This window comes from Nothobranchius furzeri, chromosome 7 (assembly GCF_043380555.1).
Source record: "Nothobranchius furzeri strain GRZ-AD chromosome 7, NfurGRZ-RIMD1, whole genome shotgun sequence".
In the NCBI taxonomy this organism is placed as follows: domain Eukaryota; kingdom Metazoa; phylum Chordata; class Actinopteri; order Cyprinodontiformes; family Nothobranchiidae; genus Nothobranchius; species Nothobranchius furzeri.
In genome coordinates, this window is record NC_091747.1 from 73983569 (window position 1) to 74008495 (window position 24927).

Sequence of the window (24927 nt, forward strand, 5' to 3'; positions counted from 1 at the left end):
AGGGAGAACACGAAGAACCGGTCAGTCCGGCGAGTTAGACATCTGGGCGTTGACTCCTGTTATTCTGTCTGGGAGGAGCTGCCTGTCTAAAGCACCTGTGCTGGCTGGAGTGTGTGTTTTAGTGTGTGTGAGCCACAGGGTGAGGAAGACGGAGACGAAGAAGGAGTAAGACCGAGAGGTTAAAGTTTTTGTGGAGTTCTCTCTGCTTGACCACCTCCAAGATGTCAAAGGCAAAGAAAGACAGCTCGAGCAAGCTCAGCAAGTGAGTGTTGTCGTTCTTCACTGATTTTTATGAGCTGTGTGTGTGTGTGTGTGTGTGTGTGTGTGTGTGTGTGTGTGTGTGTGTGTGTGTGTGTGTGTGTGTGTGTGTGTGTGTGTGTGTGTGTGTGTGTGTGTGTGTGAGAGGAATGTCTCCTGAGGGATAAAGCTTGACATTTTTCACTATTCTAAGGGAATCCTCTGGGATGATCCTGTGGTAACAGGAGATGGATGCTGTGTCTGTCAGCAGCCATCTTTACTTGAAAATGGTAAATAGTCTGTATTTGTACACCGCCGCCTTAGGGTTCTACAACCCTACCCCCCCCCAACCCCACCCCAAGGTGCTTCACAACCAACACACTCATCCACACACACAGACTGATGGTGATGAGCTACAATGTATCTACAGCTGCCCTGGGGCTCACCGACAGAGGTGAGGCTGCCGAGCACTGGTGTCACCAGTTCCTCTGACCACCACCAGCAGGCAATGTGGGTTAAGTGTCTTGCCCAAGGACACAACAGCAGAATTCTCTGGCAGGAGTCGGAATCAAACCTGCAACTTTCCGATTACTGGACAGCCCGCTCTACCTCCTGAGCTTCTGCTGTCGTGTGTTTATTGCCTCTGATGAATTTTAACAATGGTTAAAACTGTCAAATTCATTCATGTGTTATAAATCATTTATTAACCACGATGACTGCACAAAGGGTGATGTGTTTTTTTATGGAAAGCCAAACAGACACGTTTTCACAGCTTGTCCCAGTCCGATGCCGGCGTGACCTCTGTCCCTGTGTGTCCTGTCTGCGGGCTGAGATGGGATCAGGGCTGGGCCGGGCGCACCATCTCCTCCTGATGTGGGCGTTGGTTTCCAACCGCTCATCATAGTTTCCATCATCCCATTGTCGGTTTATTGTCAAGTTAGCTGTGTGTGAAGTGGTATTCAGAACAACAGCTTCAGTTTGGATTCAAGATGCTTCAAAACTTTTCACCGGATTCACATTTTCTAATGTTTATTATGGCGCAAAGTTGTCATTTATAGGAGGAAATTATCAGATCCTAGTGTGTGTGTGTGTGTGTGCATATTCTTAGTCAGTGTTTATTCTTTCCCACAAGACTCCACGAGACAAAAACAGCTTCATTCTGGTTCACAGACCTCAGTAAAAGGTAACTGTGAGCAGAGGCTAAATGGCGCCAGAGAGCGAGTCGGAGATGAACGAGATTGAAACTATCCCTGCAGATGCAGCAGTTCAAATGTTCATCCTGAGCTTCACAGAAATATTTGTGGTAAAGGTAGAACGGGGAGGGAAAGTGAGATGCGAGTCGGGGAGTGTCCGTGCCACAAGTTTTTCTCCTTTTGCTACAACTAAAGAAATGCAGACCAGCCCTCCCTCCTCAGCTATGTGGGGCGTCCCGTTCTCCTGCTTTACGGTGATATCTGCAGGGTTTCATTCTGTCGTTCGGCAGTGAAAACAAAGAAAAGTTGTAGAGCCGATTCCACCTCAGCACAGGTTTACCCGAGTCACCTCCAAAATGCTTCGTCTTCTCACTAAACCTGCTCCCTGCTGCTTCTCTGCCGGGTCAAAACTACGAAGCTTCTGACATGAAGACAAACGGGATTAAAATGTTTAAATTAAAGCTAAATTTCACAATGAAAAAAGTCTGGCAGAATTACAGAGAAATGTGTCAAAAGTACAAAATAACTATTAGAGGAGAGGAATAGTTCGATCTCTGAATCTCACCTTTGTGTGCAGGTTAGACCTGTCGTGATTAGCATGCCTGTTCCTCCTGAGTGAACGGGCACAACTGACTCATGGTGACTCAGAACCGGGTTCATTCAGAAAATACACCAAATCTAAAATGTCCTGTTGGTTTTCCGCTCTGGAGACGCAGATTTGAGTTCAGCTGCACCAGTGGGGTGTCTGACTCCACAGAGCCCCCCAGATGAATATGATTTCACTTTTAAATTGTCAGCTGACTCTCTGAGAAGATACTGGTCTGGGTGGAGATGTTGCATCACAGTTAAACTCGAATAAAAAGGAAATCCAGTCTAAAAAATGCTGATGTTTGGACTTTAGTTACAAACACGATCAGAATGACCTCCCATTGCACTTTTATTTCATTTGTCTCCACCTCATGCGACGTCTCCGAGGCCATTTAAAACAGAAAAGACTGTCTGACAGTCCGACAGAGGGAGTGACGTCCTGAAGAATGACTGGAATCTCAAACACCTTGGGCGTGTCCCAGAAGCATCCTTGCCCTGACCTCTGACCCCTGATCCCAGCTTAACTAAAGAGTGATTGTTCAGTCTGGCCCCGATGAACAGGTGAATGAGCCAATCCGCTTTAGTTACAGGAAGCTTCATAATGTTTAGATAAAACTAGATGGAGGCATTTTGGATTTCACATCCAGTTTGATTTATTAGTCTAAAGATTTGAGTAAACACGTTCCAAAAGGATGCTGTTTTACAGATGAATAAACGGTTTGGTAGACCAGTAACTAAAGCAACACTAAAGTAGTTGCCGTTTCCCCGTCCTACTGGCTGAAAGCGCAATTACAACATTGCAAACGTACCGCAGCTAACTCTAATATGAGCCAACTGATGTTAAATAAACCACGAAGTAAAAAGATCCACAATGTTGGACAAAATTATTATTACTTATTCCAGTAGCAACAAAGTCAGGTCACCATCAGTCTGTGACGTTGTAGCCTCGTTCAGCTCCCTCAAACGAGGGTAGCGCCGATGTTCACTCTGGTTTTAGCTCTTTGCCTCAACTCCAAAGACATTACTCTTTTACTTCCAGTCTCCGCCATGATGCCAACAAAAAGGTACATCCTTCTTGTGCTTTTATTGACAGCCGGCAAACTGAAACAGCTAACTGCTAGCCTTTAGCTACGTGCACAGTAAACAGCTATTTGTCGTAAAGCGGGTAGAGACCTCCCTCTAGTGTTCCTACCCAAACCACAAAACTGTAAAGTGCAGTTTCTGGCCAGCAGAGAGCTACAGAGTGCTGTCCAATGTGAAGTTGCTCATTTCTACCTCAAGAACCACTGAAACCAGTTTGAAAACAACAGCTTAAAGTGTTAGAAACTATTTAGTGTTGCTTTAAAATGTGACCATAACGCCTCTTTCACACCAATTGCAGAATGATTGTGTTACTGCACGGCTTCTGCGTGAATCCAACGTTTTTGAGTCGTATCGGAGCATTCTCCCTAGTTGTGGTTCGTTTCAGATCAGACGCGGAGTTCCAGGAAGATTCCGCCAGTGGCGGCTCCAGAAATTTTTTTCTGCAGGTGCTATGAAGGAGCTAGTCCTTTTATTGAGGGTGCTTGAAGGAAGTGGTCATGCGTACCTATTGTTCTCTAAAACACCTTCATCACTAGCAGATACACATGCGTGCACAAAACCTCAACAACACCTGAAACAATCATTAATATACATCATAAACATGTGAACTATCGCTGACTTTTCCATGAAATCATAAACACATACAGCCACACAGAAAACCATCTATAGTGTTGCAAGGTTAGCTAACGCTAGTGTTAGCATTTCCAGCGGCAAAAACCTCGACTGCTGCGGCGGTTGAGTTTGTGGGTCTGAGATCACTTCCAAAGATTCATTCGTTTCTGACTGAACCCGTGGAAATTTGGGCAGCAAAAACCGATCCGTTTTATCACTAGCTCTACCTTTCACTTGTTCGCAGGTGGAAAATGAGGTCAAAGGTTAACATCAATTTCCTGTTTTGGTTTAAGTTTTTACTATCTATATGATAATTTACAGATTATTTTTGTTTTGTACGTTAAATATTATCACATCCACACGTTAAATTAAAATTAAATTGTAAAAAAAAACAAACTAATATTTACTTGGGGGTGCTATGGGGGTGCAACGACTAATCCAGGGGTAGCTATAGCACCCCCTAGCGCCCCCCTGGCGCTGCCACTGGATTCCGCGTGGGGTCTGTTTTTCCTAGGCGCCACATGCAGATTGTCATAAAGTTAAAGACGTTTCAAGAGCCAGACAGGAAGTGAGATGTGTTTCAGTGAGGTACATCTGGTATGTTTCCAAAAAAAAAAAAAACAAGAAAAAAAAACATTTGTTAGTGTTTTTCTGGGTTTTGCTTTATCATTAATGATGGGGATATCAGCTCACAGTGTAGGCCAGTTCACATTACTTTTACAGGTATATTTATGAATATATTGTTTCAGATTTCTAATTGTTTGGTGCTCTTGGAGCAGATGTCCGAGATCTTCAGCACACGGACACAGTCAGCCATGCAGACACCAGAATGCCTCTATACCGCATTCAGGGTGAAACGGGCTTTAGAGAGTCCCAGCAGGACCAGGAACCTGTGATCCAGGTCTGATGTTCACCATTTGGCTCAGCCTCTGACTCAGCTCTCCTGTGCAGGTCTCAAGCAAGCAGCTTGGCCCAGCTTGTCTCCCAGATGCAAAAGAATGCAGACACCGTGGAGAAAGACATCCTCGTGGCCGAGAAGATGCTGGCTGTGGTGAGAACAAACATGTGACATGCTGTCATCTCCCACATGAACAAACTCAGGTCGTTTGGTTTCTGTAGCTCTTTTGAGTCTAACTCCCACAACCTCTTCTTCCACCAGGACAACGAAAACGAGAAGAAGCAGCTGCCCTTTCAGCACCAAGAGGAGCTGAAGATTAAACTGGGAGAGGCTGAGGACCTGCTGAAGGATCTCTTCCTGGACGTTGACAAAGCCAAGAAGTTCAAACACCCCCAAGCCAAAGAGATTGAGAGCGAGTGAGTAGATGGAACCATTCTGAAGGATTAGATGAAAGAAGCAGTTTCAGTTTAATGATTCTCTGTGTTTCTCTTGTTCTTGGTTTCAGTGTCATCCACCTCCATGACCGCTGGCTGAAGGACTGCTCCTTCTACAGAGACATCTACGAGCAGATTGACGACGTGCAGCTGCTGCCCAGAATCAACTGGGAGCCTGTTTTCAGTCAGAAGCAGGTAAGCAACACACCTCAGAGGGAGCTGCTGTGTGGAGAGTTTTACCAGTTTGTTCCCGCTCTGCCATCTGTGCTGACAGAAAGATGTAAACAAAGAGGAATTTGGACCCACCATGGCCGACCTGGAGAAGCAGATTGCTGCTCATAACGTCTTGCACCAAGAGCTGGAAGCCTACAACTCACAGCTCTGTGTCAGCTCTGCAGGCAACAAGGTGAACACATTTACAGAGCTGCTGTCTTGCCGTCGGCAACCTTCAGACTGCTCACTTGATGATGATTTTACAGGAAAAATACCTGGCCCTGAAGAAACAATACAACAACCTGCTGGTGAGCTTGCAACGATTCATTTGAAGACTCGAAATTCTTTTTTTGAAGTTTTCGAAGATTCAAAAATCTTTTTCTGTTAGGAAAACTCCAAGTGGCGCCGGCACTACCTGAGCAGCCTGTATGAGTACATGCAGGGATGCAACAAGCAGCTGCTCTTCCTGGAGAAGGAACAGGCGAAGATCAAGAAGCAGGACTGGAGCGACCAAATGATGGACCCACCCGACGTTCGCAGGCAGTACGAGGTCAGAAATCAGAGCGTCCATATTCCCTTTTCTGTTTGAGTCTAAAGGGAAATTTCAGCCGTTTTTTGATGGAAAAAGTTACTAATGATTGTTATCCTGCCAGTGGTAGCCTAACAAACAGCCTCAGTTTGGAGAAATGGCATTTACCTCCTACAGCTAGGGATGGGTACCTTTGACATTTGAATCGATCCGGTACTAATTCCCGGTACCTAGGAATCGATACCGGTACTTAACAGTACCAATTTTCAATACTTTTGAGTGTTTAATATTTTAATTCTCTTTTATAATTAAATATATATTTTTCTCAATATATAACAATATTTGATAAATATCACGATAAATAACATACAACTGTTTGTATTTTAACATCATCCTTGTAGTTTTATAAGCTGATAATTAAACTGAAGCAAACATCTTTACTGTGAACTAAATTTACTGTGTATCTTCTTTCCTTTTGCCGTCTTTTTTCATTTGATTTTTCCTACTGGGAAGTTAGAATTTCCGAGGAGAAAGCGAACGCACCATTAGATGATAACAATGGTGGCAATGGAAGCTAACATATCAAGCTAACGTTATCTTAAACAGTTTATTTAACTGCTGGAACAGATTAAAACGATGATGCCTCACACTTAGATCGTTGTCGCTGGTTTCATCTTCACCCAATCACCCGTCGCATTTAGTAAAGAGAAGCCAAACTTTAGAGCGCGTTCGTGTTCTTCTAGTCGGAATTTCGGAGTTCCGAGGAGAAACGAATGCACCATTAGTGAAACGGAAGCTAACAAATCAAGCTAACGTTATCTTACATTTTATTTACCTACTGGAGCAGATTAAGATGAGGATGTCTCACTTAGATCGTTGTCGCTGGTTTCATCATCACCCAGTTAGCCATCACATTTAGTGAAGTGGACCCAAGCGTTAGCGTGCGTTCTTTCTACCATGCTGCTCTGTTTACAACTCGCTCGCAGCGACCGACGACGTACCGCTCTTGCGCATGCGCAGCTGTCTTGGCAAGTTCTCGTTATGAAGGACGGGTACCGAAACAAGGCACTGTTTCAAATGACGTGAATCGGTGCTCGGTCGGTACTGTGGAATTCGGTCGGTACCTTAAAAAGTACCGAATTCGGTACCCATCCCTACCTACAGCCAGAGGCGGTTTTACCATTAGGCATAGGTAGGCGGCCGCCTGGGGCCCCCTTGTGTTGGGGGGGCCCCCTAGCCCTGACCGCCAGCACCCCTCTGTTAATGCCACAATATTCTTATTACCAACCTGTGGCCGCAGACGGGATTGGACATGCGCACTTCTCATTACCATAATTCCTGAACCGTTCAAGATATCATTAAAATTCCAAAAGTGCTGAAAAGATTAAAAATGGGGCTTTTCGTGCATATACAATACATTACGGTAGCCACCGGGATTCCCTGTCTTTAGCGCAACGAATCACAACAAACATTGAGAGACGTGCTGAGTTTGTCATCCAAAATGCTCCGTTTTATAACTTTTGAAAGGCTGATCAGATCCAGGAAATTCCAACGGTTCCTAAAAGTACATAAAAGCAGCTTTCCAACGATCTATAGCATGAAGCAATCAGAGTTAGGGAAAATATCGCTACGAGGGGAAATCCTGCTGTACAGCTTGATTGAAACGGAGCGCAGCGCCGCGGTGAAAACGGATAACGGAACGGGGAAGCTAATTAGCATAAAAACCATCATGAAATTATGGAAATGCCTCAAAGAAAATCAACACGATCTATTAGGTGTCCCAGAAGGCTTATATCTGAAGAGGGTGACCACGAAGAAGGACAGATCTCCAGTGAACCAGGATATGAACGTTTGTTCTGTCTTTATTTTTTATTTTTTTATTTGAACAACCCTCAACTATTTGCTAATTGTAAGATTCAGCATCATTCCAGCATTATTTATCTTTTTACAATAAATAATTATTTTTGCTAAAACAAATGTTTTTGGTATAGCAGTGCACGGTGTGCCAGAGAAGCACCCCATGGCAGTGAGAGGTGTGCAGGACTCTGACTGCAGCTGGAGAGAAGCTGCTTCAAGGTCTACCACATCAAATAAAGACGTCTGAAAATTTACAAAAATAAAGTCTTAAAAACTGCTACAAGGCACCAAGGTTCAAACTTTTTTAAGAATAGATGCATTTCAGTTCAAAGTTTAAATTGTTTGCCCAGTAATTTTGAAGTTCCTGTTCAGTAATAACTGTAAAAAATTCAAATCCGTTTTTTGCTTTTTTCACTTTTAAGCTGATTTTTTAAAGGCTGTAATAGAAATACATTCTAAATAGAAGAAGAAGAAGAAAATATCATTTCTATAGCGCCTGTCAAGATAAAAATCACGAGGCGCTTCACAAAAACAAAAATATAAATATAAAAAAGCATTCAGAAAATGTTTAAAAATATATTTAAAATGAGCAAAAACAGGCAATTGGGATTTAAAAGAAAAAATGTTAAGAAAGAGAGAGAGTGAATAGGAAAGAGGGAAATCAGTGGATCCTGAGGAAGGTGGAATAGGTGGAATAGGTGGGGAGAGCAGAATAAAGAGAGAGAGGTGAAGAAGGTCATACAAAAGCCAGCTTGAACAAGTGAGTCTTCAGCTGCTTTTTAAAGGAGACCACTGAGTCCACTGATCTCAGGTTCAGGGGGAGAGAGTTCCAGAGTCTGGGGGCCACAGCAGCAGATGATCTGTCACCTTTGACCTTTAGCCTGGTGCTGCACAACCAGTAGGCTTTGATCACTGGACCTCAGGGACCTGCTGGGGGTGTAGGGACTAAGAAGATCACCAATGTAAGATGGTGCTTGTCCATGTAAGGCCCTATAGACCAGAACCAGGATCTTGAAATGAATCCTGAAGTTGACTGGCAGCCAGTAAAGCTGGAGGAGAAGTGGCTTCACGTTTCTTTTCGTGAAATGTTGAAGTGGTTTGGAAATACAAACCATACACTGAAAGCTGAGGTTGTTCTGAAAAAAGGAGAAGAGTTACATACACTTTGCACTATTTATTACAATTTTACAGCCATAAGATAAAAAAAAAATACCAGGCGGCCCTTTTATAATTATGGTCATAAGAGGGTTATTAAGACTGCGATGCACAAACAGGAAGTGATTGGTAGTCATTCCACTCCAATCCAGTTGGTGGCAGTAATGCACCAAATTGTTTTTTTCCAAGTGCCATGAGACCACAAATAAGAATAAGAAGAGAGGCGGGAGCATTCGGAACAAACTCAAAGCGATAGTCAAAACATTAAGCATGACATGAAGTTATCCTAGTGGCTCCAATAAGAGAAAGAAGCAGCATGCTTCATAAAAGCTTTTATCTTCACTTCTGAAAGTGACGTTGTTTTTTTACGTAAACGTCAAAAGGAAACAGAAAGGAAAGACAATGGAAAACGTTTAAAGGGAGGAAAACAGACCAAAATGGAAAATAGAAAAAAAATAACTAAGGCTAAAGCACAGGAGCGCTGACAGAAAAAAGAAAGCAGAGCAAATATTGAAAGCACTCAAAGGGAGGGAAATACAGGAAAAAAAGAGGAGGACTAATAAAAAGGGAAAATAACTCATGTCAGAAGAGGGGAGAGTTTTGCAAATCCAGTTAAAGGTAAGATTGTCGAAAATTTAGTGTAAGGGGCCCCATGTCTGTGTTCGCCTTGGGCCCCCAAATTGCTAAATCCGCCCCTGCCTACAGCACAGATGAGCTCATGGCTAATCTGTCCTACGATGCCAACATTTTTCTGGTTTTTGCTGCATTAATGTACAAATTTGAACATTTCTGCCAGTTTCATATCAGAGTTACTGACATGCATACCTCTGGTTCGGTAAACCCCTAAGCAGCTAAATGTGGCTCTGCTGGTGCATTCAGGGGTCTAAAAGATATTTAACCCAGAATAAATCTGCAATGAAAATGTTACAGTAAAATATTTTATACAACGTTCTGGAGATGGTTTCAGACAACAGAAGTACACTTGGGCTGTTTCCAGGACTAGCTGTCAGCTTCTTTTTCCTCCAAGCTTCCATACAGGAAGCTTTCTACATGTTTATCTGTTTATGACTTTTACACAAAAACATGTATCAAATTGGCCAAAATATGCCTTTAAAACATATAAATCCCTTCCATTAACTGAAAGTCAAATAAAGTTTTTACTCTTTAACCGTATTTTAGTCCCACGCCTTATAAGAAAAAAACACTGATAAAAAAAATTTGGAGCCTTTTTGAATCAAAATGCAATCATTACCTTACATTACTTCTCCTTAAAAATGAACGTAAACCATTATTGTAACGCCTAATGCCCCAAAAATGCATAAAAAAGCAAAAAGAAAATTCAGGGTATCCGCGGGTCCTTAAAAAGTCTTAAATTTGCTTTTCCAAATTTAAGGCCTTAAAAATCCTTAAAAATTACAAATAATCCTTAAATACAGTTTCCAAAGGTCTTAAATTACCAAAGACCCAATAAACAAAATCATTTTGTTTCTATTAAATTTTGTGAATTTCTAGTTAGTATTCAGCATTTTTTGTATGATGTTGGCGTAAGCAGAACCGTACACATTCAGTTGGTTGTGAAAGGGGGCTATTTTTAGATGAGCACATTAGCTGGTTAAGCTAGTGGGAGCTTGCGCCATGGGGAAGTGCAAGTTTGATGGTAACTGGATGGTTAATCCCACTTTTGTGCAGTTCCAGGCAATAGCTAGAAATTATAGCTTAAATTTAATTTCAAAAGTGGCTTAAATTTGGTCAAAGTGGCCTTTAAAAAGGTCTTAAAAAGTCTTAAATTTGGCTCCCTTAAACCTGCAGATACCTTGAAAATTGTACATGTTTTATTTTTCCGGTGTGGAAGTAAAAGTGTTAAAAACGTTAACAACGGTGGATTTTTCCATCCAGGTGTGTCCCATTAAGAATGAATAAAGATGTCTGTTCTGTGGTGATCGACCACATAAAACGTTTGATTTATTCCCCATCAGAATTTCAAGAACAACAACCTTTTGACCCACGAGAGCGAAGTGAATAGACTGCAGGAAGAAGCGGACAGGCTGGTTGAGCTGAAGCACCCTGCCAGTGACACCATACAGGTACCGGAACCGGTCTTTAATCTCCATCCGACTCAAACTGTTCTTACGAAGGCAGTTTGAATTCACGCTGTCTCTTTCCTTCAAGGCCCAAGCAGATGCTGTCAGAACCGAGTGGCAGAAGTTCCTCAACCTCTGCATCTGTCAAGAGGCACATCTGGACAGTGTGGAGGAATACAATAGGGTACGCAGAGACTGATGTGTACCACACACTGACAGGAGAACACACAGATACATGCGTTAACAGGGCTTCAGCTGGATTTTCATTACTTTGCAGTATGAAATGGACACTGAGAAGCTGTCAGGGACACTGACACAACTCAGCAGAACCCTGGACCCGAAGTCCGTCAACAAAAAGAGCATCTCAGAGGTTCTGCTGCAGCTCGAGGTGAGACAATGGGATGGGAAAACGGGAAAAGTGCAGGACAAATAGATCAAAGTGAACACGATAGTAAGGAGAGAAAAACACATTTCTTTATTAACTCCGAGTTTATTAAATAGGGTCAATAAAAAATAATGCACTATAGAAATACACAATTAAAGCTGCTATAGAAAATATGGAAAGCAAATTAGCTTAGAACATTTTTCATTTCATTTCATCAAATCAAATTTTATTTACAAAAGACTTTTCATAAAAATCAGCACAAAGTGCTCACGTGTCCTCATTACGCTTGTGCACACACACTCACACAGAGCATCCCCCCACCCACCCACATAGATAGTAAAGATGCTTGAGTAAAATATAGCAATAAAAACATAAGAGAAACAAATAAAGTAATTAAGATGAAGGAATCAATAAAAATTAGCTGAAATAAACTCAACTAAATAGGTAAGCATCTGTTTAAGCCTCGGTATTCCAGATGTTCTCCAGCAGGCCGTTCCACAGACGAGGGGTGGAAGTGTGGAACGAGCCTAAAAGGCTGGTACCGGAGGTCCTTAGGGTCCAAAAGGACTCATTATTTAAAATCATATCAGAAAAACAAGGAGGAGATATAAATACTCCGACAATAACCTTAAAATCGATGATCTTTGAAAAAATACATTTTAAAATAACCTCATGATCAAAAAGGATGAGGATAAGGTTCCCTGTGGTTTTTGTAACCAAACAGGAGGAGGAGAGCACCGTGCTGAGCTGTGAAGAGCAGAGGGCCGACCTGAGGAGGAGGAGCACCACCATCGCACCGCTGAAGCTGCGGCGCACCCCCTCCAACAGGCCTGTCACCATAGAGGCCCTGTGTGACTGGACAACACCCAAGGTGGAGACGCCTCTCATATCACCTGTTACTGGAAACAAAGCTAAAGAAAACCATGACGGTTAAACATCTGTGACTCATGTGCTTCTAACTGTTGTTGCTGTCCAGGCTTCCCTGTCCAGAGGGGATAGATACACCCTGAAATCCAATTATAACACAGAGAACTGGGAGGTTGTCTCCCCTAAAGGAGTAACGCAAACCCTCCCGGGAGTTTGCTTCCAGATTCCACCGCCTGACCCGGAGGCCATTGATAAAGTTGACCTGTAAGTAACAGAAAACACGATCATCTGTAGAACGTAACATTTCTCACCTCACCCTGCTTCTAAAGAAAAGGAAACTAGATCCCTTAGTGATGACTAACTACAGACCCATCTCTAATCTCCCTTTGAAATTTATTGAAAAAGCTGTTATGATCACGCTGATCAGTTTTTAGAGACAAACGATCTGCTAAATGACTTCCAGTCAGGCTTTAGACAACACCACAGCACTAAGACTGCACTTATTAAAGTATTAAATAAAATTTGTCAAACACAGATTCAGGCGAAACATCTGTCCTGATGATGCTCGATCTCAGAGCAGCTTTTGCTACCGTGGACCACAACATCCTTCTTGATTGGCTCATAAACTGAACGGGACCATCAGGCACAGTCCATATTTGGTTCCAATCTTATCTTGAAGACGAGGGTTATGTTGTTTCAGTTGGTGATCACAAATCAAAGCTGGTCACCATGACATGTGGGGTCCCCCAAGGCTCAATTATTGGACCACTGCTCTTCAATCTCTACATGCTCCCCCTGGGTCAGGTCATAACAACATCTCCTATCACAGTTATGCAGATGATACCCAGATCTACTTGGCTCTATCATCTAGCGACTGTGGTCCTCTAAACTCTCTCGGTCAGTGTTTAGAGCAAGTTAAGGATTGGATGCAATCAAACTTCCTCCAGTTAAACAAAGACAAGACGTTCATGTCTTTGGAAATAAGAAGGATGGAGATTATTGCTCATCTTGGCTCCAGAGGAATAAAGACAAAGATCCAGGTTAGAAATCTTGTTGTCATAACCGATTCAGACCCGGACTGATGTGATGGTCTTTTGACTGGTTTTCCCCCAAAAAGCTGTGAAGCAACTGCAGCTCGTTCCGAATGCTGCTGCTAGAATCTTAACAGGAACCAAGAGAACGGAGCACATCACTCCTGTTCTTAAATCTCTACACTGGTTACCAGTAAACTACAGAATCCATTTCAAAGTGCTTCTATTAGTTTATAAATCACTCAATGGCATGGGGCCAGAATACACGCCCAGCAGGGCTCTGAGATCCTTAGGAAACTGGAAGCTGGTAGAAACCCGGGTCAGAACCAAACAGGGTGAAGATGCTTTTAGCTAACGTGCTGCACACAGATGGAATCTTCCTCATGACCTCAAATGTGTCCCAACTCTATGAAGTAAGGGTTGCATGACTTAATTTTTTTTAAAGTCGACAGTCAAGTAATGAAAATCGAGTCGACTTCGACTAGTCGTCGATGACGTCGTACACATGGGGGGGGGGGGGTCGGTAGGTTCGCTCGCTGGAGTTTTTGACAATTAAAATTGCGTCCACATTTTCTAAGTTAACACATTTCTTTTAACAACGGTAGTTTCTGCTTCAGCCCTCTCCCCCCTCCTCCTGCGCAGCAGTCGCAAACTCACTGATGCGCCTGCAGTCTCACGGAGTTCCTGCTGCTCTAAACATTAAAATAATTATTTCATTTTCTGTTCCTCACTTCTGATTACCTTCAATGGTGTCTGTTTGTTGCAACCACCAGGTACAAAAACTAACTTGTTTTTATTTGACTATTTTTCTGTCCTGCCTGTTTATTATCTTCCTGCATCTCCTCTCAATCCTAAAGAAAAACTGCTACCTGGGTTCATTTATATTCACCTTATGAGTTACCTTTGAACTGCAGTTCTAAAAGATCCACCGACCGCAAAAACAGCAGAGTGCCGCTGCTCGCCGGCCGAATACAACGGGACCGTTTTTGCTGCGGAGTTCGTGCCGGAGCGGAGTGCAGATAGTGGAATTTTGGTGGCGCGTCACCGGAGGACAAAACAGGTGATGCGCCTCGCTCCTCAGCAGCGAAACGCATCAGGCACAAATAACAGAAAACATTAAAGGAAATGAGCCGACATGAACGATCGCGTGTTTAATTTGTTTTTGAGGTGGTGACACCTGATTTGGCGGTGCTCAGGACGCAGATGTCTGGAGCGCGTCAACGATCAGAGCTTTGCATGCGCAAGCTGGTTAAGATTAGGATGGGGGTGAGGGGAAGGTTAAATTGCAAGAGGGTAAAGGTCACAATTTGGTTAATGTCTGTTTTACCGCCGGTGTCAGTACCGACGCTCTGGCACAGCGCGTCGCCTCTGCCTCCCGTCGCAGGGGCTCGTCACCTGCTGTCTTTTCCGAGGACTGCATCTTGTCAGTCATTATCACGTGACAGCGACTAGTCAATGACAGGCTTAAAAAGTCACTACAGAGCCGTGAAGTCGACTAGTCGACTAGTTCATACAACCCCTACTATGAAGCTTTAAAATTAAAATCGGAAACCTTTTTTTTTTTTTTTTTTTACATCAGCCTTTGAATGAATGTTTCTTTGCTGCACGTTCCGCTCTGTAACTGCTCACCCTTCACTTTAACTTTGTTTCTTTTTCTTTTTTAAATTGTATTTTCTGTCATGTTGATTTTAATGTTCTTGCTAATGGAAAGCACACTGAACTGCCTCTGTGTATGAAATGTGCTAAAGCTGCCTTGCCTTGCTTGTTTTTCATGTAACAGCCTGGGCAGCGAACTGGCGGACATCATAAAGAGAAGAGCAGCTCTGGCAACATCTCTGAAGAATAACAAAGCAAATCTTTCCAAATCCCAACAGTCAGGTAGTTGTCTCTGATACATATCATTATGAAAACAGCAAATGTTACAGAGGGGTGGAAGACAACAGTCCGACGAATCTGAAAACAAATGTCCTTGTTTTCTCATCCAGTTCCACTTTCCACTGCACCTCTGGACTCCAAAGCCAGAGCCCTGACTCAGCAGCTGGATCAGCTGGACAATGACCTGGCCCAGGCCGAGGAGCGCATGCTGAACCAGCTGCGAGCCCCACTGAGCCGCACCGACCCCACCGGAGATCTGGCCAAGAGGCTGAAGGAGCAGGAGGTTAGAGACGAGATTCCTGTCAAACTTACAATTTTCAAAGTTGATCTAAAATCTGAGTTTGCTGGATTCTCACTATCATGTTTGTATTTTCCCCATCCAGCAAGTTGCCAAGGAGCTGAAAGCTCTGGAGCAGCAGAAGCAGGCAGCACAGGCCAACCTGAAGCCTTTGATGTCCAAAGATGCAAACGGTACCTCCTCAGGACTGCCCCTCAAACTCAGCGCTGCCAACAATAAGTACGACAACTTGGCAGCTATGGCTGATCTTTGCAATAAAAAGTAAGTGTTGGTGATGGACCTCACAGCAAAATGTATACGAACGCTTAAAAAGACCTGGGACACATCTTACGCAATCAGTCACGTTCATGCTTTTATTTAACAATGTTTAACAATGAGAGCGATGCTGAAAAGGTCCTGTGGTTTATTTCTCTCTCTCTCTCTCTCTCTCTCTCTCTCTCTCACTCACTCACTCACTCACTCACTCTCACACACACACACACACACACACACACACACCCCAGTTAAATGACATATCGTGTATTTTAGTCAAAACAGGTTGCAAATCAAATATATTCCTTTAAAGGTTGTGCTAGATGACACCCAAAATGCTTTAATACATATTGCATTGTGTTCCTGTCTTGGCCTGACTGTTACTGGACAATCATAATTGTTATTTTTAAATTAATTTATTTTTCAGGGCAAAATCTTCTCTCAACCTGGAGAATCAAATTGAGAAAGTGGATGGTCTTGTCTCTGGATTTGAGAGGGACCTCAGTAACGATGGCCCAATCCCAGATCTACCAGATGCAATTGAATCCCAGCTACAGGACATTCAGGTGAGGAAGGCAACACAAGGCAAGGCAGCGCTATTTATAAAGCACATTTCATACACAGAGGCAATTCAGCGTGCTTTCCATTAGCAAGAAAAGCAAGAGCATTAAAATCAATGTGACAGAAAATGTCATGTGCAGAACTAGAAGGACCCGTGATGACACCAAACACAGTAAAGCACCTTTAAAAGTCTTTATTAGGCCTAGTCCACACATAGCCGGGGTTTTTTAAATGAATATCCGCCCCTCCAAAAACTTGCATCCACACCACCTCGTTTAAAAAAAAAAACTCTGTCCACACGTACCTGGATAAATACGTTGTTAAGGACATGCCAGACCTGTAGGCGGCAGTACTTCTCCCGTTCTTAACCTCGTCCTTCGTCTGTGGTCTTCCGCAAGGAGCAGTAATTCCGCTTGCAAAAACAAACAAGCAAAAAGCGCTTGGACAATTGATAAAGCGAGCGCAGCTCTGAGGGCATCCATGCTGTCGGCTAGTGTAAACACAGGTCGCACACGTGATGTCAGCATTTTTTTGTCGCGGATAGTGACGTTGCGGACCTTAAAACTCCAGTTTTGTCCGTCCACACGCAGACACCCAAAACGGAGAAAACACAGATCTTCACTTTGGCCGGAGTTTTTAAAAAGATCCGTTTTCGTGTGAAAAAACTCCGTTTTTGTGTGGATGACAGGCCAAAACGTAGAAAAATATCTACGTTTTGGCAAATCCCCAGCTACGTGTGGACAGGGCCTTAGACTAACATTTCCCAAGGAAGGCGAGGCTGGAGACAGAGTTGGAGAAAAGGTGTGGGTCAAAACCAGAGCGAGGCAAAGCAGGTTAATGGAGGAGACTAGAGAAGAGGTCAAAGACAGGCGAGGGCAGCGATGGCAGGCAGAGTCCTAGGCAGGGGTCAGGCGTGAAAACAAGGTCCGGCGGCTGGGATCAGGCAAGGTGAAAGGCTGGAAGATCTACTGACAAAGAGTGTTCATTAATCTGGCACTGGTTGGAGAGCAGGCTGGGAGTTAAACAGCAGGGGGAGCAGGTGTGCGAGATGAGCTGATGACAGGAACAGGTGAGATGAATGAAGTTGGTGAGGTGCAGGCTGAGGTAATTAGCAGCCGAGGCAGAGGAGGGTGTCAGCCTGGGAGTCATGACAGAAAATACGATTTAAAAATGAAAAAGAAACAGTTAAAGTTAAAGGGTGAGCAGTCTCAGTGCTCTGGTGTTGTCTAAAGCCTGACTGGAAACTATCTAGCAGGTTGTTTGTCTCCATAAAGTTGTTCAGCTGGACCATAACAGCTTTTTCTGTGATTTTAACAATGAAAGGGAGATTAGAGGTTGATCTGTAGTCATTCATCCCTAAGGATCTCATTTGCTTTTCTTCAGAAGAGGCTTATCTGCAGTTTTCAGTGATTTAGGAAAAACAGCTGACATTAAGGAGCAATTAACAATTTTCATTAGATCAGCTTTCAAGCTGCTAAAAACATTTTTGAAGAAGTTAGTTGGCGGGGTGTCCAGACAACAGGTAGATGTGCCCTCCGGCATTTTAGCACTAAGCACACTGAAAGCTGGCATTCTAGCCAGATGGTTGCTGTGAGGCTGTAGCTGTGGTCTGGATGTGTTGACCAGCAGGAAGGAATGGTTGATCTGATGTAGGAAGATGTTCAACACAACTTCTTCACAAGTCCAACTTTGCGAGGATTTTAAGCTGATTGTGTCTTTTTGTTTGGTTCAGAGGCAGCAGAAGTCTGTGGCAGCAGCTCAGGAAGACATGAGGAAGCTGAAGCAGGACTTGGAGACCACCGAGCAACTGTGCAAGTCTCTGGAGCAGGGCTACCAGGAGTACTGTCCTGACATCCAGCGCCAGAGGAAAGATGTCAAGCAGCTGCAGACTCGTTACTCAAATGTTGTCAACCAGCTAAAGGACAGGTGGTCATCAGACTCATGTACACCCACGCACAAAACCATAAGAACGGGTCACTGAGGTAACACAAAACTGTGATACTCCCCTCAGAGAAAGCCTCTTGCAAGAGGGAGCAGCCAAAAACCAAGAGTTTCAGAGCACATCCAAATCTCTGAACTCCTTCCTCGACAATCTGCCGACGTATCAGATAAATCCCTCAGACGATCTGGCTGACATCGCTGCTAAGCAGAGTTCGCAGCAGGTGAGTTGCAGCCTGCTGGTTACCAGTGTTGGGAGTAACGCAGTACAAAAGTAATTAATTACTGTAATGCATTGCTTTTTGCTGTAATGTGGTGAAGTAAGGCATTACAGGGAAAGAAAACGGTAATATTTACTCGGTACAATTGTCAGTAACGCGGTAATTACGATGCATTTTTAAACCCAGAATCAAGACGTGGGTTTCCTAAAAATCCAAAGCCTGAAAAAAGATCCAGTATCCACATATATGACATCATTTATGGACTCAGCTTTGCGGGCATTCTATGAGCAGAGAGGTAACGGCTCAAATACTCCAGCTGCGTTCTGCGCGCGGCCGCTGCTATATTCACAAAATCGCTCCACCAAAACAAAGTGATTTGTTTGCGATCGTTTATATCAGCCCATATTCTCTGGTACTTCATGTACTTTTCAGCTGAGTTCATAATCTGTGCCCCGGTGATTTCAAGTCATTGCTGCTGGAGCGCAGCACATATTAAGCTTTTATTTATTTATTTATTTATTTGCGTTCGGTAGATCCCTTTGGCTGATTAGTTAGAAAGTAGGAAATCTAGTTTACAGTTTTTTCTGGAAGACGGAGAAAACATGCAGCATGCAGGACAGTTAGAGAGAGAAAGGGCGGGAAATGATTCAAATAAAATCAAGAAAACAAAACAAAGTGCTTGAAAAGAAAAAAGTAGGTAGATTTATCCCCAATACACATTTTTACCAGTGAAAAGCAATAATATATAAGCATTTAATATTTATACATGTGATAGAATCAGATCACCCCAGAAGTCAGTGCCACATCCAGGGCCGTATCAAGGCATTTGGGGACCAAGGCAAATATAGGCTTGGAGCCCCCACCACCCCACTCCCTGCTCAGTTAATGTAAGATGGCAGCGTGCTGAGAGTACAGATTGTTGTTGCTTTTATTTAATAAACAATCATTTTAAAGCTCTGTTATTATATCTGACTGTTTTTAACAGCAGTCCTAGCTCAGGCACCACATCACCTTCCACATATATGTCATGAGCTCACCGAGCGTCACATTACCAGATTCATACTGAAGTTGTTTTGGTGAAAGTAACTTAAAGTAATGCAAAAGTAGTGTAATGCCTTACATTTTATAATCAGTAATATTGTAATGTAATGAGTTGCTTTAAAATGAGGGTAACAAGTAATAAATAATGCATTACAGTTTTGAAGTAACTTGCCCAACACTGCTGGTTACACGTCGTTACCATGTGGGGATAAACTTAAACATTTTGTCTCTGTATTTATGGGCTTTAATCTGCATACTTTTGTAAAAGGTATAATGTTATCTGTTATTGTGACGCAATAACGTGTTAAACGTTATGATTTTAACTGTAGAGAGTGGTGGAGGACCTGAAGAGGAGAGAAGATGACGTGTATAGAGTGTCCGCCCTTTCTCAGGACCTGGAGAGTCTGCTTAATGTAAGAACAAAATAAAACATTCAAATTAAAATAAAAAGAATGCCATAAACACATTTACTAGTTCTGCACAGAATCAAGCTAACTGCTTTAATCCTTTCATCCTTGCAGGCGTACGAGAGCAGCGTAAACAGATACAACAGCACACTTGAGGATGCTGGAGCAACTGTTCCTAAGAAGCCTCGAGTGCTCACACTAGCTGACGCTGTCCAGAAAATGGCAAGGCTTGGATCTTCTTAACACTATAAACATTTCTGAGTAGCAAAAAGATGAAGGTTTCATTGGAGATCTGTGCTTCACAGGATAAAGACTTGTCGAATCGCTATGCTGAAACAAAAGCTGAAAACAACCAACGCCAAAAACAGATGGGCTTGGCCAAGAGTTTACTTTTACAAGTAAAACATAAAAAATTCTTTCTTAAAATGTACAATTTAAAAGTCGTATAAGTGGAGCTGTGCAACAAATGACGTGGCAACTTATTGGAAATCTGATAAATCGACTCTTCCTGTTGCAGAATGAAGAACAAGTCCAGGTGGTGGCACAGCAACAGGTGCATCTTGAAAACCAGCAAAGGACTGCCTCTGAGATGGAATCTCACTTAAAACAGCTAAACGAAGAAAAGGAGAGGATGGCTCGTACCACAGCTAATCTCAAAACGTATAAAGAAAGGATGATTTCGCTTAAGAGTCGCAGAGGAGTAGAGCGTGTCGAGGAGAAAGAAGTGCTGCAATACTATCGCGATCCCAAACTGGAAAGTGATCTGGCTGATTTTAGGAACAAACTAGAAGAGGAGACCTTAAAGGTCACCTCCGCCCGATCTGAGTTGGAGATGATAACCAAGAAAATTGCCATTCTGGAAGAATCCATCCAAAACACCCAGCCAAAACTGCTGACTAGAGAGGTGACAGAGTTTGAAAAAGATCCCCAGCTGGACATAGAGGCTGCTAAGATCAGGGATGAGATAGCAAGGATGAGAGATGAGATTCGAGTGACAGAAGGAGAGCACATTCAGATGAAGACAGAAGTCACGATTCTCCATCAGAAGAGGCCTACCATCAAAGAAAGAGTGGTTAAAAAGGAAGTAGTTAAAGTGGAACAGGATCCAGCGATGGTGAAAGCAGTACGAACGTTTGAGACTGAAATCTTTGAAGAAAGCAACAAGTGCAAGCTCCTCAATGACCAAATCTTCCAGACACGAAGTCAGATTAATGTACTTGAAAGGCTGATACCCAACATCCAGCCCAAGATTATCACCAAAGAGGTGAAAAAGATTGAACAAGACCCGGATCTTATCACAGAATCTGCCAAGGTCAGAACGTTGATAGAGGAAGAAAGGATTGGCAATAACGCCTTGTCCAAGGAACTGATGGATCTGCAGGGCCGCTACAGACTCGTTCAAGACTGGAAGCCAAGAGTCGAGGTCAAGGAAATCGTTAATGAGCTCTACCAGGTAGACCCAAACACAGAGAGGGAGATACTGCGCATTCGCAAAGAACTACAAGAGTCTAAAAAACAACAAACTGATCTTGAGAAGTTGATTACAGAAGTCAACACTGATCTGAACATCCTTCGTTCTGAGAAGCCCAAAGTGGAACTGAAGGAAGTTCTCCAAGAGGTGATCAAAGAGGAAAGAAGCCCTGAAAATGAACGAGAGATTCAGAGACTGAGTGATCAAGTGAACTATTTACACTCCCAGTACAGCTCTCTTGAGGATAAAGTAAGACTGTTCAGAGCAGAGAGAGATCAGCTGAAGGCTGAAAAGTCCAAGATAGAAACCAAACTTGTCAACAGAGAAGTAATCAAGTATGAACCCGACCCATTATTAGAGAAGGAAGCTGACCGTTTGCGCAGGAACGTGAGAGAAGAAGCACAGCTGAGGCGCAGCATTGAAGAAATGGTTTTTGACCTACAGAACAAATACCTCCTCTTGGAGAGACAGAAACCAGAGGAAAAAGTGGTTGTCCAGGAAGTCGTGCGCCTACAAAAGGACCCGAGGCAAATGCTGGAGCACGACAGGCTTGGAAGGAGCCTAGATGAAGAACTCCTCAGTCGGCGTCAGCTGGAACTGGAGTTACAGCAGCTAAGAACAAGAGCAGAGGACAAGGAGAGGATCATAAGAGAGAGTGATGAGCGTCAAAAAAGAATAATAGCTGAGTCTGAACTCCGAGACATTCGCCTGCGCATCACACAGCTGGAAAATGCCCCACCTCCTGTTGAGGAAAGTATCATTGTTGAAGAAGTACTGAAAGTTGAAAGAGACCCCAAACTGGAGAGGATTACAAGTAGTCTACGTTCAGACTTGGACATCGAAACCAGCAATATCCTGCGTATCCAGAGGGACATCCGTAACATCACTATGAAGCTGGAGATTCTGCAGAAAGAGAAATCTGGTGAAAAGACGGTGTACAAAGAAGTTGTTCGTGTGGAGAAAGACCAGGCAGTGGAAGCCGAGAGGGACCGACTTAGGGAGCAAGTGTCCCAGAATAGATTTGCTAGACAAGACCTGGAGGATGAACTCAGGCATCTCAATGACAAAATCCACTTTTTGATGAGCAACAAAACCACCACTTCCAAAGAGGAGACGCTCTTAGTTGCAAAAAGAGATGGCTTACTGAGAGAGAAGGACGACCTCACTCGAGAATTTAGAACACTTGAAGTGAAGAAACATGACATCAGCCTGTCTTTCAAGCAACAGAGCAGACTGATAAGTGAAAGAACACAGATGGGCCGGCAGAGGAGCATCAAGATGGAGTCAGATATTCAGCGGCTGGAAAGTCTGATCCTGGAAGAAAAAGACAACATCCATCAGCGAGATAGCACCATCCGCGAACTTCTGATTTACCTGCAGAAAGAGGACATTGCTGAGACAAGAACCAAAGAGACAAATGTCTCCACCAAGATCACCATTTTGGACCCAGAAACAGGAAAAGACATGTCTCCTTATGATGCCTACATAGGTGGACTCATTGATCGTCAGCAATACATTCATCTGGAAGAGCTTGAGTGTGATTGGGAAGAGGTAACCTCCCTGGGACCGGATGGGGAGACATCTGTCCTGCAAGACTGCAAGAGTGGAAAACAATACTCTATCAAAGATGCGGTGAAAGAAGGAAGGCTGACAGAATACGACATAAAGCAGTACAAAGAAGGCAAGATGCCCATCTCAGAGTTTGCCCTTCTGGTTGCTGGCGATGAGAAGAAGCAGCCCAAGTTCAACTCAATCACATCAAAGTCCTCGCCATCTGTGAATTCAGCTTTAGACATTTCTTCTGCTACTGAAACGTATCCAATTGCTGGGATAATGGATACAAACACAAATTCCTGCTTTACAATACGCAGTGCTACCCTGCGCAAACTGATTGATCCCATAACCGCCCAGAGGCTTCTTGAGGCTCAGGCAGCTACAGGCGGCGTTATTGACATCAGCAACAAACGAAAACACAAAGTTAACAAAGCAACGTTGATTGGACTTGTTGACGAAAGTCAAGTCCAGCGGCTGCTCAATGCAGAGAAGGCTTTCACTGGAGTGGAAGACCCTGTGAAGAAAGACATTCTGTCTGTGGGAGAAGCTGTTCAGAAAGGCTGGATGCCGAAGGACACAGCCATTCGCTTTATGGAGGCCCAACACCTGACCGGAGGGCTGGTTGATCCCAACAGTGGGCGCAGAGTGAGCATCTTGGATGCAATTGGGTCCAAAATGATTGACAACACACTACTGAGAGAGCTGCAAAACGAGTCGCTCTATGTCAAAGATATCACAGACCCAATCACTAAAGAGAAGATCAACTACAAACAAGCTCAGGAACGCTGTAAGAACGACCCGGCGTCCGGCTTGCCCATGCTGCCCGCCTCCTCTAGCAGCAACTCTTTTGCACGATTTTAGAAATGTTTACAAATTGGAGTTTTCTAGTGCCGAGGTTAAATTGTACTATGAAATGTATGAGCAAAAACAGGAAATAACTAACTACTTACATGGTAATTACATAGTAAGTTAAAGTGTATTAATGTTTCTGAGTTCTTAAACAGTTATAACCATGTAACTCGTACTTTTTATTTTTATTAATCATTTCCAGTAAATACTGCTTTACACAAAAATTACACTTTATTATAATTGTACACTTTAATTACACAATAATACACCTGAACTTACTATGTAATTACCATTTAAGTACTTAGTAATTAGGGGACTGTAAAAGCAAGCGGTACTGATTATTTTATTACAACATATTTTTTTGGCTCAGTGTACTACAAAGCCTTTTGTCAAGAAACGAGAGCTGCAGTGGGCAGATTTGTTCTGTAAGTTAAAAGCAGAGCGTAAATGCTGTTTCATCTTTATTATTGTCATTTTTGGGATAATGGGGCAAAGTGCAACGCTAATTGCCAATTTTGATTTAATTCTCTTATTACTCAATGTTCACTTTATACTCTAAACTGTTTGATACTATGTTACATACCAATAAATTTAAATTATAACGGCTAAAGCATCTGGGCCACTGCACTTTTGACACTTTTTAATCAGACACCTTTCAAGCCTGTAACAAATCTAATGCTATCCTGAGTAAGAATGCTCCTCTTGAGTGTTTATTTTACAACAGTTATCCACTTTGGGCCCTTGTATTGGTAATAAATGACAAAAAGGAAGCACGACTCCACCTGGTAAGAAAAAAAGATGTTTGCTAACCCTGTTTGTATTTAATCCTGCTACAGAATATAAACAAACTAGTAAAACGAGAAGAGCTAGCCTGAAAGATGAAGTAATAAATGGGATTATAACAACTTTGTAATTTATTATTCTAGAACAAGATAAATTTGATAAATAAAATTGGCCCTTGCAACCTGCAATTCCCCCCAGATGGTGGTAAACAAATATATATAGTAATGGTAGGTTATTGGTGAAGACACTAATGCTAATATTGAGATCAGTCTAAACTGCCCATGGTGACACACACACCTGATGCATTTATGGCTTTAAAAAGGCAGGCTGTGAAAGGACCAACACTTGATGGTGCTTTTCTTTTTTTATTTAACAAAAATTAATTATAATCAGTTTTATTGAAATACCGGATTACATTTACCTACAAAACTACAGCTAATAAAACATAAACTCACTTTTAAAGTTTGTGAGATGTATTAAATGAATATTTTCATTTGCATCATGCTGATAATCT

At 42.9% G+C, this 24927-nt stretch overlaps 1 protein-coding gene across 1 annotated transcript; it reads left to right on the plus strand.

The window, feature by feature from the left end:
- On the plus strand, positions 1-24240 carry evpla (envoplakin a). The gene is made up of 22 exons (XM_015954322.3): positions 1-262; positions 4665-4764; positions 4873-5027; positions 5117-5240; positions 5320-5451; positions 5525-5566; positions 5647-5808; positions 10776-10883; positions 10969-11064; positions 11158-11268; positions 11990-12136; positions 12242-12396; positions 14944-15041; positions 15149-15321; positions 15422-15597; positions 16016-16154; positions 17882-18075; positions 18161-18311; positions 19679-19762; positions 19871-19978; positions 20062-20154; positions 20274-24240. Exons 1-22 carry the CDS (start codon positions 222-224, stop codon positions 23640-23642), a joined length of 5958 nt encoding a protein of 1985 aa, XP_015809808.3. The 5' UTR covers positions 1-221; the 3' UTR covers positions 23643-24240.
- The last annotated feature ends 687 nt before the right edge of the window (positions 24241-24927 follow it).

Bases quoted from the DNA above. Each gene is read 5' to 3' on its own strand.
- evpla (XM_015954322.3), top strand. From the start codon at position 222: ATGTCAAAGGCAAAGAAAGACAGCTCGAGCAAGCTCAGCAA. The intron at 12,397-14,943 runs GTAAGTAACAGA...TTCATGTAACAG, and splicing joins GCCATTGATAAAGTTGACCT to CCTGGGCAGCGAACTGGCGG. The intron at 18,312-19,678 runs GTGAGTTGCAGC...TTTTAACTGTAG, and splicing joins CTAAGCAGAGTTCGCAGCAG to AGAGTGGTGGAGGACCTGAA.